The sequence below is a fragment of the Mustela nigripes genome, chromosome 1 (genome assembly GCF_022355385.1).
Source record: "Mustela nigripes isolate SB6536 chromosome 1, MUSNIG.SB6536, whole genome shotgun sequence".
In the NCBI taxonomy this organism is placed as follows: domain Eukaryota; kingdom Metazoa; phylum Chordata; class Mammalia; order Carnivora; family Mustelidae; genus Mustela; species Mustela nigripes.
Window position 1 is genome coordinate 95,045,415 of NC_081557.1, and position 13,989 is coordinate 95,059,403.

Genomic DNA, 13,989 nt, shown 5'->3' on the forward strand with positions numbered 1-13,989 from the left:
AGATACTTTTTTAAACCGTTAATGGAATTAGGTTAAACTAAAAGTCTTCGTAACCTAAAGCACTAGCTGCTTGGAAGGCCTCCAGTCCTTTTTGGTTATGAAGTGAGGCTGAAATTGTCAGAACCCCGAGAAGCGGTTCTCTTTGCTTGACCGAAGCACCCCATGTGGCATGGAATGACGTCATTTTAACTAAGTTTGTTTGTGTGTGTGTGTTTTTAACAGATTTAAAGAACTGTATTGCAAGCACTACCCAGACTATGGAGCAGATGTACTGTGACCCTCTCCTTCGGCAGGTAGGATGCTTATCGATGGGAAGGTAGTCAAGGCATGTCCTCATGTGCGGACGTAGACCGGAAAGAAAAGTGAATAGTTTTCTCTGAGACTGTATGGGAACCTCCCTGAGTTAAAAGAATAAACTTAGGACAGAAATAGGTATTTTTCTGTTTATTTTTAGGCCAAAACAAGGATGTCTTGTCTACTAACAATAAAATTTAAGACATATTTGTTTTGATTCTGCCACCTGCTATTTTTTCATGCAGTAGAAAGGTTTGCTGTCAAGCATTAAGAATTTCTCATCAAGTGGTCCTTTAAGTCATGCAGTGGGGAAAATCCCCACCAGGGATGGTACCCACCCTTGCCAAAGTTTTGTCATCCGCGGCGATGCTTTGCTTAGCAGCATGCTTTCAGGCTTTGTTTCCCTGAAAACTCCAGAAGGGAATGTGGTTAAGGCAGAAATTCTTACTGTCCAAATACATTTTTGTTGGGCATACATCGTGCGCATGGAGGGGAAAGGATGCCGCCATCCTGAGCACAAGCGCCCACTGGCTTCCATGTGCGTGGCAGGTAGTGGAGAACCCTGTCTGCTGCCAGGTCTTACGGAGGCACTGCAGGGACATGCCCTGTAAATCCTGGGTTTTCTCCATTTGCTCTTCTGTATCATTTCAGAAATGTCCCCACCAGAAAAACCTGTCAATGTACTGATTGAATGCAGGTTGAACTTGATTCTCTGGCCGATTTGCCTTCTTATTGTCAGCACCTACTTGGCACCTAAAGCTTTGCTCTGTTTTCTCCATATTGAAAAAAACAAATGCTTTTCAATTGCTGAAACCAACAAGTATGGAGTTAAAAGGGTCCTCGCCCCAGATAGGTGGATGGATCATTGGGCAGAAGAAATGTAGGGACCATATGACTGGTTCGTGATGAAATGTGCCAGCTTGAAATTTGGTATAGACCAAGAGAGTGCAGTACATGTTTCCCAACCTGAGTGGTGAAGGTGATTTCTAAATTCAGATAAACTGAGTTTGGACTTGGAGGGATAAATTGGTCTGCGTTATCTTTGACTTTAGATCTGTGACCTTAGGAAATTAAAGAGTCATCGAGTAGGTCAGGAATTGAAACATAATTGGTAGATTCCAGGACTGTGTTTCTGTTAGTTCACATTGAATCGTCAGGATGCTTCCCTTAGCCCCATACCAAGCATGTGTATAGTCAGTTTTCTTATTGGATGGGTGATGGTAAGTTTGGATATTAATGACCTAAAACATCCTTTACTTTGCTTCATCTGACTCTGGACTGTGTCTTCTGCCCCACAGGTGCCTTATCGCCTGCACGCTGTTCTTGTTCATGAAGGGCAAGCCAACGCTGGACACTATTGGGCCTATATCTATAATCAACCCCGACAAGTCTGGCTCAAGTACAATGACATCTCTGTTACTGAGTCTTCCTGGGAAGAACTTGAGAGAGATTCTTACGGGGGCCTGAGGAACGTTAGTGCCTACTGTCTCATGTACATAAACGACCAGCTACCTCACTTCAGTGCAGGTAAAAATAGCCTGGTAGAAGCCCTCCTCACAGAAGGGAATGCTCTTATAGTTTTGTTTTTGGTTTTTTAGATTTTATTTATTTATTTGACAGAGAGAGATCACAAGTAGGCAGAGAGGCAGGCAGAGAGAGAGAGGAAGAAGCAGTCTCCCCGCGGAGCAGAGAGCCCGATGCGGGACTTGATCCCAGGACCCTGAGATCATGACCTGAGCCGAAGGCAGAGGCTTAACCCACTGAGCCACCCAGGCACCTGCTCTTACAGTTTTTAAGAAAAAATTTAGACTGTGGGGCACCTGGGTGGCTCAGTGGGTTGAGCCTCTGCCTTCGGCTTAGGTCATGATCCCAGGGTCCTGGGATCAAGCCCCACATCAGGCTCTCTGCTTGGTGGAGAGCCTGCTTCTCCCTCTCTCTCTGCTTGCCTTTCTGCCTACTTGTGATCTCTCTCTCTCTCTCTGTCAAATAAATAAATAAAATCTTAAAAAATTTAAACTAGAATTTACTATAAAATAATAATGCATTTTAAAAATACAGTATAAAAGAGAATTTAAAAAAATAAGTTTGCATTCCTACTCCCCCATCTTGGACTTGGCATGTGTTCATTCTTAGGTTTCTTAGGGAGTATTCAGGAAGTGTTCTGGGCAGATGCTAGATTTTATTTACTGATATGTGTCCTTGCCCCATTTTTCCCCCCAAATGGGATATTTTACTCTGCTATCCTACATCTTTTTCATGTGTATTAGAAATCTCTATATTTTTATAAATAGAACCGGCTCCTTCTTTTTAACACCTGCATCGTAATTCCATCGCATGGAATATGTATGTAATTGATTAAGCCAGCTTCCCATTGATAGACTTTTATGTTGGCGCGAGTTTTTTTTTTTTTTCCCCCTTTTTTAGTGAAATCCTCGTGCATAGGTTTTCGCACTCTTTGAGAATAGCTAAATTTTACGAGTGGCTTTGCCTGAACAATTTCATCCTTCTCATAATACTACTAATTCTCAGAGCAATTATCATTAGCATTTATATTGGAACTTTTCCTCTTTACTACAGGCTTTCAAATTTTATTTCTCTAATAACTTACAACCCTAAAAGACAGGGTGGGAATTTTTATTACCTACTATGTGCCGGCTGACGTGTTCTATGCGTTCACAGTCCTACAGCCAGGGAATGAATGGCAAACCCAAGATCCAGAGCCGGTTCTGACTCCAGATTCTATGTTGTCGTACATTTACCTTGTTCTCTCTTCCTTTCATGTTTTCTGGGAAAGGTCTGGTGGCCAGCATTTCACATCTGAGATCCTGGAAGGCTTTTTCTTATCCTATTCAAACTGTCCTGGGCTGAATAAGTACAGAAACACAGAAGGCATTTGGTCCACGCAGTGCATTGTGTTTCTGATCTGCTGGTGTGGCTGGGGGACAGGGGATAGACAGAATGACCACTTAGCAGTAACTGAGCCTCCTAATTGCATCTTTGCAGCTCCAGAGCAGGGACAGCTGCCTGTGGGAGTTGTACAAATGACCAGACTATTGTTGGTAGTCAATAGGAGCCTTGCTACTACACGTATGCTTCATTTTTGCACTATAGAAACAGATAAATGGAAACTATCATTTGCTTAATGGAAAGACTAATTATAGGCACCCAGGAAATGGATGGCTTTTTCTACTGTAGACTTCTTGTCTTGATTTAGTCATAGGCTTAGAATTAAAATTTAGGGGCACCTGCCTGGCTCAGTCGGGAGAGCATGCGACTCTTGATCTCAGGGCTGTGAGTTCAAGCCCCACGTTTGGTGTAGAGATAACAGAAATAAAATTTTTAAAAAAATGAGATTCCACATGTCCGTGATATGCTTGCCATTTTTCATCCAGGCCTTTAATTATCCGCCAAAAATTATTATTTACCATCTGACTGTTGTATCACATTGCTTTCTGGTAGCACTCACTTGTGGGGGAACTGGAGGCAATATAAAGGTCTTGGAATTCATCTCTAACCATCTGGGGATGGACATTCTTATCAGTAACAGTTGTAGTGGTTACATTGATAGAACTGTTCAGCTTGAAATTTCCAGATCTAATGATTTTTTTGTATTTCCAAATGTTCTGTCCATTCTTGCTATCTTGCCAGTGGTTGGCCTCTATTCCGAATCCCTGCTTTCTGTTAATCAATTGTTGATTGATTGATTCATTCCTTCAATAGGTATTCCTACTTGCTAATCTGCCAGGCACTGTTACTGGTGTGGTGTGACTGTTGGCTTTATGTTGTCCCTGCTTCTGACGGATTACGTATGTGCGTATTTTTCACATGGAGTAAGAAAAAGGACAAAGCGTCTTACTTCCTTCTTTCTAGAGAGGACCTTCTGATTCCTTGTGACCTTTTGCTGGATGGCGCTGCCTTTCAACTCTGTCTCTGTTCTTGTCTCAGAGGCAGCCCCGAGCGAATCGGATCAGATGTTAGGAGAAGTGGATGCGCTGTCTGTTGAACTGAAGCATTACATCCAGGAGGATAACTGGAGGTTTGAGCAGGAAGTCGAGGAGTGGGAAGAAGAGCAGTCTTGCAAAATCCCTCAAATGGAATCCTCCAGCAGCTCAGCATCACAGGATTTCTCTCCATCCCCAGGTGCAGAGGTCGGAGGTGGGGGGCAGGGGGTCTCTGCGAGCCTGTGGTCTGGTAGGCTCCACCCTGCCCTTCCTGAGCCCAGCTCTGGGGCTTCAGCCCAGGGAGGGCCTGCCACAGTCTGCACGATGTCTAGTTCAGGTGTAGCTGGTGTTGCACGACCTGCAGAGGAACTACGGCTTCAGGATGTCCTTTCTGATGAGCAGACATGTATCAGCAAAACGAGCTCCCTGTATTTTCCCTTGGTTAGTTTTCAGGGTTTCCCAGGCTGTAGGAGAAGCTGTGATAGGATGAATAAGTAGACTCTGTGAAAACTCTTCTCTGAAGATAATCTTCCTAACAAAGGCCATTTGTGGGAAGGCTTCACTGACCTAAAACAACAGGACAGTCAGGAGCCCGTTAAACTTTCCGGAACCATCACTGCATCCTTGATAAAGTGGACGTGTCTTTGAGTCACTCATTTCTGGAGAACGTCTGCCCTGGATTCTGTTTTAAAAGTTCTTTAGAAGGGCTGTAGATGAAGCTTTGTATCTGTCTTGCTTGCCTTTTACAGTGTTCTAGAGGTTGTTTATCATCAGACACTAACCCCTCTGTCCCGTTCCTTATCAGAGCCTTCGGCAGCCTCCTCGCACGGAGCCCGCTGCTTGGCGTCGGAGCACGCGGTGATTGTCAAGGAGCAGACGGCGCAGGCCATTGCCAACACCGCGCAGGCCTATGAGAGGAGCGGCGTCGAGGCGGCACTGAATGAGGTGACCGGCGGGCCACCCCCATGCGGGTGGGCAGGAGGGGTGGGCTCGCAGCAGAGACCCCCAGTCTCTCACGTTTCCGTTACTCTGTGTCTCAGCTGCATTTAACCGGTCGCTCTTTCTTTCTCCTGTTTTTTCTTACTCTCTCTCTCCATTCTACTGCCACAGCTTAAGGAAGCTGAACCCAAGAAGCCCATGCCCCCGGAAACAACCCTTGCAGAGCAGTCAGAGCAGCCCCCAAAGGCGAAGGACGCAGAGTCTGCCGCCCCGCCTAGTTCTGAGGCGTCTGAAGTCGAGATCCCCAGTGTGGGGAGGATTCTGGTTAGAGCTGATGCAGATGGATATGATGAGGAGGTACAGAGACGAGTGCAGGACTCCGCCGTCTCTCCAGCCTTCTTTCCTTCCCACCTGACCCCATATGCTTGGCCAAGGTGTCTGGCAATAGTTAATATGGGAACAAATAATGAATAGGAGGGCCCGCCTGGTTTTAACCTCAGCTACGTCTTGTAAAAGCTCGCATGGTTCCCAGCGGATGCTGCCCCTGGTATCTGTCTGCCCAGGCGTATACTGATGGAGGCACTGCAGGTGCTAGGTGGCTCAGAAACATAGCACTTGGTTCCTTTCTTGGTATTTTGAGGGGAAAAAAATGCCTTTTAAATTAGGAACCTCTGACTTTGGTAATATTAGTCCATTGTTTTTCCTCCAAATCTAAAATTCCCAGTTGTCTAGTGGGCCAAACAAATGAAAAGTTGCTTTTAATCCTAAAGCTGAAGTTGCTTTTAATCCTAAAACTTTCAGAAGTAGCTGTGGGATCCCAAGTTACTTATGGTCGGTCCCCTTTACGCTGGCACTGCACAAGACAATCGTGAATCCTGTCCCGCAGGGTTCTGTTTCTTCCTGTGGGATTTTTTCTCCAGATCATTGAAAGGTTTTGACTTTATGAAGTTGTATTTGTATACCACCCAATTTCCAGACTGTTTTAAAAGTACCGATCATTTTAGTAAAACTCTGAAATAATTGTGTCCTAGGCAAGACAGCCAAATTACAGAACCCTGTTGCCTTTCTCACGGGGAACACTTCCTGGGAGAGCGATCATTTAACTTGATTCTTTAGCAGTGCCGTTTGTAAATATTCTCCGATGTCCCTCTTTATTTATCTGCTTACATTAGCGTTTGTAGGAATAGCTCTTCCCGGGCAGGGTCTGGCCGTGGTGCACAGGGACAGGGCTGTGGGGGGGTTGTGGGCACAGGAATGTGAGTCTGGGCTGGCGGCAGGTGCTGGTCCCGGGCTCACAGCCACTCTTCCCTTCAGCAGCCTGCCTGCCTTTCTTCCATTCAGTCTTCTCTTGAACTTTTTTCTCTCCTTTTTCTCTCTGTGTTTTGTGCCTTCTTGTGGTAGGTGATGCTGAGCCCCGCCATGCAAGGGGTCATCCTGGCCATAGCTAAAGCCCGTCAGACCTTTGACCGAGATGGGTCTGAAGCAGGGCTTATTAAGGTATCTCTTTTTAAAAATCTAATCCTTATACCACAGGTATCATAGTAACAGGGACTGAATTTTATTAGATGGTAAGAGAAAAATGAGATGAAGAATGTTGTCCCTTAAAGTAACACCCAAAACTCTGTTGCCTGCCACCTAAGGGACAGGCCCTCTCATGGTACCAATAGCGCCTCCCCTCGATGCTAACGCAGCGTTGGTGAGTTGTGCTGAACTAAGTTAGGCCCCACCTAGAGAGCTTGCTGTTGTCCTTAGGAAATATCTATTAATAAAACTGGGAAGGAGACATTGTCTTTATGGTTTGGGAGCCATAATACAAGAAAGTAGGCCATGCTTTTTAAGGCACCTCCATAAAATTTAAGGTGCTTGAATAAATTGCATTTATGTGCATTTTAAAAATTCCAGTCCTCAGGACTCAAGGATACTAATTAAAACTAAATATTTGTTTTTCTTAGAGCCTTATGAGAAAAACGAATTTCTCCCAAGTGTAGTACATCGTTGGCACCACAGGAGTTCTGTCTCTCATGGAATGTAAACATCTTACGGATTCCGTGGTTGCCTCCGTGATTCCCCAATATGAGTTTCTTGGAAGTCTCCTTGGAGTTATGAGAACCTCTGTAGCGCACAGGCATCTGGTTCTATGAGCAGAAGCCCTGAACATGCCCTGTTCTGATCACCAGTCTTGCCCTTCCCAGGCATTCCATGAAGAATACTCCAGGCTCTACCAGCTTGCCAAAGAGACGCCCACTGCTCACAGCGACCCTCGGCTCCAGCATGTGCTGGTCTACTTTTTCCAAAATGAAGCGCCCAAAAGAGTAGTAGAACGGACCCTCCTGGAGCAGTTTGCAGATAAGAATCTTAGCTATGATGAAAGGTGAGACGAATCACCCACCGCTTCTGGGTTGGGCCCAGTGACCGGCTCTGACAGGGAGGTGGCGCCCTGCCCTGCTCATGGCCTCTGACCCTTGTGCCACACAGATCCATCAGCATCATGAAGGTGGCGCAAGCTAAACTGAAGGAGATTGGTCCTGACGACATGAATATGGAAGAGTACAAGGTGAAGTCTTTTCTTTAAGTCTGCAAAACAAAAACATGAATTCTTGAGGCCAGACTAACAATTTCACGTCATCACAGACTGCCTTGCCCCCACAACCCCCCAAAAAACAACTGGGTGAGAAGAGGTAAATGATGTTTTCTGACCCTCAGAATAACCAGTTTCTTTGTCCATTCTTCCATTAGAATAAATTAACCCTTTATTTCCTTTTAATACCTACTTTAGCCTTGGATCTAGGAAATCAAATTCTTGATTTGTGGTTTTGGTTTGTTTTAAAATAATACCTTCTGAATAATTCTATATTTGAAGTGAAATTTCCATGCATTAAAATGTGTGGAAAAATACAAATTTCCCAAAAAAGCCTTGTGTTACGAGTAACACAGTGCTCTGTGACACCTCGGGGTACCCCAGCACCTGCCGAGCTGAGGGCTATTGTAGGCGATTGGAATAGCCTTGTCCTTCTGAGTTCCCTGCATGCACGTGTTCTTGTGAGACCGTGACAGGCATCTGTTCAGACCAGAGCTGCAGGACTTTGACAGGGTTACTGGAAATTAAGATGATATATTCTAAAGCTCACGTGAAGTAAACATTTCTGTTTCTCAGAGGAAGTAACAGGTCCCTGAAAATGAAGGTCAGCAGTGGGCTTACATCGTGAATGGTCAATACATCATTATCGAAAAGCTTTCGTGTTTGTGGTTTTCGTGCTTAATAAGCATTTGTATGGCACGTAACACTGACCACAGTGGCAAGTGAGGGAATCGTTTATGGTGACCATAGTTGCTAATGGCATTCATTCCTTTTCAGAAGTGGCATGAAGATTATAGTTTATTTCGAAAGGTGTCTGTGTATCTCCTCACAGGCCTGGAACTCTACCAAAAAGGAAAGTATGTGGGCCTTTTACGTCTCTTGGATTATTGGTCAGGGCGCTGTTAACAGATCCCCAGCTGGGAGTACTGAGAACCGTAGCCGTACCTCCCCTCCCTTGCCTCATGCACCAGGGCACCTCTCCTTTTCCCGCTGTTTCACTAAGCATCACACGTGGTTTTTCATCCTTCACGTAGTGATGGATATGGTGGTAAAGATACGTAATGGCCAGATTTTCCTTTTGAATAATGAAGATGAACCCAGAAAATGAATTTTAGAGTCACAATGGACCTTAGTAAACATGCAGTCCCCTTCTTTAGAGTTGAGGAAAACGGAAGTGCAGGAAGTTTCATGAAGCACTTTGACCAGTTTGCAGAAGAGCCGAGAGTGGCCGCCATCTTTGGCTCTTAGGCTTTTCCCAGCGTACCGCGCTGCCTCTGTCCTTGGGGGCTTCCATTAACTGCCACCTTGTAAATATTTGCCCTTGGGGGGACAGAGAGGTCAAAGCCCTCAATTGATCTGCCGTTTTCTCAGGTACCAAGAGGCGCTCTCCTACCTGGTCTATGCGTATCAGAGCAACGCCGCTCTCCTGATGAAGGGGCCTCGCCGTGGGGTGAAGGAGTCGGTCATCGCTTTATACCGAAGAAAATGCCTTCTGGTATGTATTGTCGGTAGAACCTGACAATTTTTTTTTTTTTTTTAAGATTTTATTTCTTTACCTGACAGAGAGATAGAGATCACAAGCAGGCAAAGCAGCAAGCAGAGAGAAGGGGGGGAAGCAGGCCCCCAGCTGAGCAGAGAGCCTGATGTGGGGCTCGATCCCAGGACCCTGAGATCATGACCTGAGCTGAAGGCAGAGGCTCAACCCACTGAGCCACCCAGGCGCCCCGCGATTTGTATTAGTTTATTGTCTTCACCTCTGTTCCTTGAAGCCACAAAGAAATACAACTTAAAAAATAGAATAATCTTCAATAACTTTTAGATTTTTCTCAACTCTTCAGAGTAGTCGTACATTGAAACAGATGATTTTAAGTTACTTAAATGAATCAGTCTTCTTCGACCCCTGGTTGAAGTTAGGGTGAGAATCAGTTTGTGTTTTCCTTTTCCTGGGCCCTTCTCGGACATCTGCAATACGGTGTGTATCATCACATCGCTGCTCTACCGCATCGTGAGCTCGTTGAGCACAGACCCTGTTCTTTGGCTGTTTTCTCTGTAGCTGGCACATCAAAGCGAGCAACGGATATGTGTTGAAGGAATGCAGTGTTTTTTCTGTGTTCTATGCAGTGTTCCCTGCTAAGCTACTAGATGAGAATTTTAGTAGCTCCTGAGATATTTCATTGTTTTTTTAAATGGTATAAACCCTAAGAACTGGTTCTGCTGTTCTGTTACTATCACTGTCGCACAGCACTAGAGGTCTGGCCTGGCCTCACTTGCATTTGGCTGTCACGGGGAATGGCAGACCCATATTCTGTCAGTCTAGCAGATGGGTTATACATGTGCTGGTCCTTCAGAGAACTACAGCGCGCTGGCTGGCCCTTAGAATGTGAGCTGCCCTGGGCCTCCCTGCCACCTGGCAGGATTGCCTGTCCTGGGAAGAGTGCAGCCAGCATTTCTGCCCCTGCCTTGCTACTACCAAATGGAGGAGGTTAAGTCATGACATTCATTCATCTCAAGGGCTTCCTTTTCTGACGTGTATGTTGAGTTCTGTATCAGTTCTAGGGCGTGGCAGGACATTTTGAAGCTGGAAAAAGGGCCTGGTAGATTTGATGGATCTGAACTTTATTATGCTGTAAATCCCCAAGTACAGATTATGTCCGGAATGTCCTGCTCATCTTCTGCTGGTCAGTGGTAATAGTGTTTGAGGTTCTTCCCATCACTGGCTCACAATCCCCAGTGTGCCTGTGAGTCCCTCAGGGAGCTCTCTGTGGCGCTGCTCCCCAGACTCTCGGACCAGAGGCTGGGGAGGGGCCTGGGCACCAGCGTGTGCTCTGCAGGTGTTTCCGAGCTCAGTGGAGATTGGCAGCTATTGAATAAAGCTTTATAGTAGAAGCAAGTGGTAGGCGAGACCTTGACTTGGAAGTTTGGGTAAGTGGGTCACGAACTTTGCTGCATTAGAATCACCTTGGGAGCTTTTTTAAAAAATCCCAGTGTCCTGGTCACCTGCTCGCCAATCAAATCAGCATGTCTGAGGTGGGGCGTCCGTAGTCTGTGGCGATTCCCAGGCAGTATGCAGTAAAGTTTGGGAACCACTTGTTTAGGCTCTTCTAAAATAGGTATTTATCTTTTTCAGATTGTTTTTCCCCCCACTCTGCTTTTTCCCTGTAGGAGCTGAACGCCAAAGCAGCTTCTCTCTTTGAAACAAACGACGACCATTCTGTAACGGAGGGCATTAATGTGATGAATGAGTTGATCATTCCCTGCATTCACCTTATCATTAATAACGACATCTCCAAGGATGACCTACATGCCATCGAGGTCATGAGAAACCACTGGTGCTCTTACCTCGGGCAAGACATCGCTGGTAGGTTATGGTTGGCACTTGTGATGATTTATGTGGCTCTTCAGACTTTTAGAAATTCCAGTGTTTTCACTCTGGCACTGGTTCTCAAACCTTTTTGAAGGCTTATTGATGTGTGTCAGTGAGTTAAGAGTGGCTCTGCTCTAGTGAAACAAGGGGTAGGATCCTGGACCTCAGTCCCTCTCAGCTTCTCCTTACCTCCCCCCTGGCTGCTGAAACACCCCCATAGACAGTCTGCAAGCCTGTTTGATAAAATGATTCCTCTTTGGGGATGTCACACCTTCTGCCAGAATCGAAACTCTGTAGCTTAGAAATCAAAATCTATTTATGTAACTTGATGACTTGGTGGGGCCATAACTAAATTTTCCAGTGACTTGAAGTTGCAAGACAGAGCGTGGTTACTAATTACGAAGCCCTCAAGGTTCATAAAATGAGAAATGGAATGGCTTAGCTTGTCCAAAACATTTTGGAGAGGGAGCCTAAAACTAGTCATTTTTAGGTGAGTTCTGGTCGCCTTAGAAAGTTGGTCTGTGTTCTAATATGAAGCCTCTTTGTCCGTTCCTCACCGACGTAACGATATTGTATTGACATCTTGAGTATTCATGTTTATAATATTGAGTGGAAAATTCTATGATTAGTAGTTAGGAATTTCTATTTAATGTCTTCAGTTTTCCTTTAGACTCTCTGTGACTCGTAGCTTTACTTACAGCGCCATGCGTATGCTCCTGTGTTTTAATCATTGAAAGGAGATGACACCATTATATTTATGGCATAGAGTATCTTATCCACTTTCTCAAGTTTTAAAAGGATGGATTAGAAGGCCTGTCAGTGAAATGAATATTTAGTGTTTTCCTGCTACACATCACATGGTTTAAAGCAGTGACCTAACGCTTTGGTATATCTGGCAAGTAGTCTTTACTCCTGGTTTGAAGTGAAGGAATCATTTGTTGTTAGCTGGCCAGCATGATGCTTTGACCTTTGAGGCTGGGGAATGAATGGGCTCTAGGGAAGACCTGGCTGCAGACTTAGCTGTTTTTTACTCAGAGACCTGCTTCGCTGTGTACATAACGATCCCTTTTCCCTCCACAGAAAATCTACAGCTGTGCTTAGGAGAGTTTCTACCCAGGCTTCTGGATCCTTCTGCAGAAATCATTGTCTTGAAGGAGCCTCCGACCATTCGACCCAATTCTCCCTATGACCTTTGTAGCCGATTTGCAGCTGTCATGGAGTCAATTCAGGGGGTTTCAACTGTAACAGTGAAATAAGCCCCCTCGGGGTCAAGACCCAGTTTGGTTTGCGGCGGCCTGTTGCACAGAAGTCTGTTGTCACAGTGTTTCCCTGGGGGAGGGATTAAGCGGGAAAGTAAGATTCAGATCCAGACCCCAGCCATGCTCTGCGTGTAAAGAAGGATTGAAAATAAAATTGCACTTTTTAGGTAAAGAATCAGAAAAGCAATTTCACTAAAAAAACACAAGAACCGTTGTATATTAAGGTATTGAATTATGTCAGAAGACCTGAAATGCCTCCTGAGCCTGCAAGCGTGCTTGGGCTTCGGTAAGCCTCTTGCCACTTTTAAAATTATCCCGAGGCATAAATATTTTTGACAGTGGAATAGAAGGGTGATCGTCAGAACCTGAACCCGATGAACAGCTACTAGTTATTTTATCAAACACAGGTGACATCTGAAAGTTCTTAACGGCAAGAGATGAGAAGTCTCTGCCTGTCTCTTGACAGGAGATGGCAGTGGGTTGCTGATGAACTGCCAGCCTCACATGTGGGTAGAAACACAGGGGCGCGTGGCAGCAGGATGCTGCAAAGTCAAAAGAAAGCTGCCTTTCCCCTCCTCTCTCTCTCTCTTATTTTATATTTCTCAATAAACCAGAAAACCTCACACTCAGTCCCGAGTGAAAGAAAGCAAAGCACTAAGGACAGTAGACGCAACGGCGTGGTGAAACGTGATCGAGACAGGAGAGCACTGTGAGCGTTGGTCCCCATTTCAGTGAAATCTCCTAGTGTCCAAAAATTGTCAACAACAGATGTCTAAGGCTGCTGCTGGCCCGAAAGAACATTTGGATGCCCCGCCCCCTCCCCCACCCCCGTTTTTGCTTTGAAAAGATAAGGGCTGTGGGTTTGTAAAAAGAAAAAAAAGTATCTATATATATGTATATGTAGAGAGAAAACTATCCCCAACTGACCATTTTTAAAAGGCTCCAGATTGGATATTGTGTTTTAACCAAATTTTAACATGAATGAGGGAAGAGCTGGTAGGAAGAACACTTGATACAACTATGCAGATTTTATAAATGTGCAATAAAAGTATTTGTTGTACCTTTGGTGTGTGCTATGGCCTTCATTTAAACATACTTCCGGAACTAGGCAGACTCCGTAAGCATTTTAAAGTTTTACTTCTTTAGAAGAGAAAAGCAGAGGAAAGTGTTCAGAATCTTGATGGGGGAGAGTGACTCTTGGGCAGCACCTAGTGGTGGATGGTGTCTTCCCTCCCATTTGCCAGTTGCAATGCTTGTAAGTCTATCTACTGTTTAATTTATAGAATTTGTTTTTTTTTTAAGATTTCATCTATTTATTTGACACAGAGAAAACTTAAGCAGGGGGAGCAGCAGGCAGAGGGAGAGGGAGAAGCAGGCTCCCCGCTGAGCAGGGAGCCAAATGTGGGGCTCCATCCCAGGACCCTGAGATCATGACCTGAGCCAGAGGCAGACACTCAACCACTCAAACGACTGAGCCACACAGACACCCCTGTGATTTGTAGAATTTAGGAGGGAAAAAAGTTATTCTCTTAAGGTGGACTTTCTTACGTTTTGACTAATTTGTGGTGGGCCATCTTTTACAGAATTTCAGAAGTGCTTTTGCGTTTCAGAGCT

General features: G+C 45.1%; 1 protein-coding gene across 8 annotated transcripts in view; it reads left to right on the forward strand.

Annotated features, from left to right (window-relative positions):
- Positions 1 to 13,435, forward strand: part of USP28 (ubiquitin specific peptidase 28) — a 56,737-nt gene extending 43,302 nt beyond the window's left edge. For 5 of the 8 annotated variants that reach the window (XM_059416757.1, XM_059416759.1, XM_059416758.1 and 2 more), the window contains 12 exons: positions 223 to 293; positions 1,593 to 1,821; positions 4,240 to 4,434; positions 5,041 to 5,180; positions 5,346 to 5,531; positions 6,576 to 6,671; positions 7,367 to 7,545; positions 7,650 to 7,728; positions 8,530 to 8,609; positions 9,124 to 9,247; positions 10,915 to 11,110; positions 12,197 to 13,435. In XM_059416757.1, the coding sequence (XP_059272740.1) occupies positions 223 to 293; positions 1,593 to 1,821; positions 4,240 to 4,434; positions 5,041 to 5,180; positions 5,346 to 5,531; positions 6,576 to 6,671; positions 7,367 to 7,545; positions 7,650 to 7,728; positions 8,530 to 8,609; positions 9,124 to 9,247; positions 10,915 to 11,110; positions 12,197 to 12,372 (1,751 nt within the window). In that variant the 3' untranslated portion in view covers positions 12,373 to 13,435. The remainder of the gene's footprint in view (positions 1 to 222; positions 294 to 1,592; positions 1,822 to 4,239; positions 4,435 to 5,040; positions 5,181 to 5,345; positions 5,532 to 6,575; positions 6,672 to 7,366; positions 7,546 to 7,649; positions 7,729 to 8,529; positions 8,610 to 9,123; positions 9,248 to 10,914; positions 11,111 to 12,196) is intronic. The other 3 variants (XM_059416769.1, XM_059416773.1, XM_059416778.1) reach the window with 1 other exon arrangement.
- Positions 13,436 to 13,989: the final 554 nt, after the last annotated feature.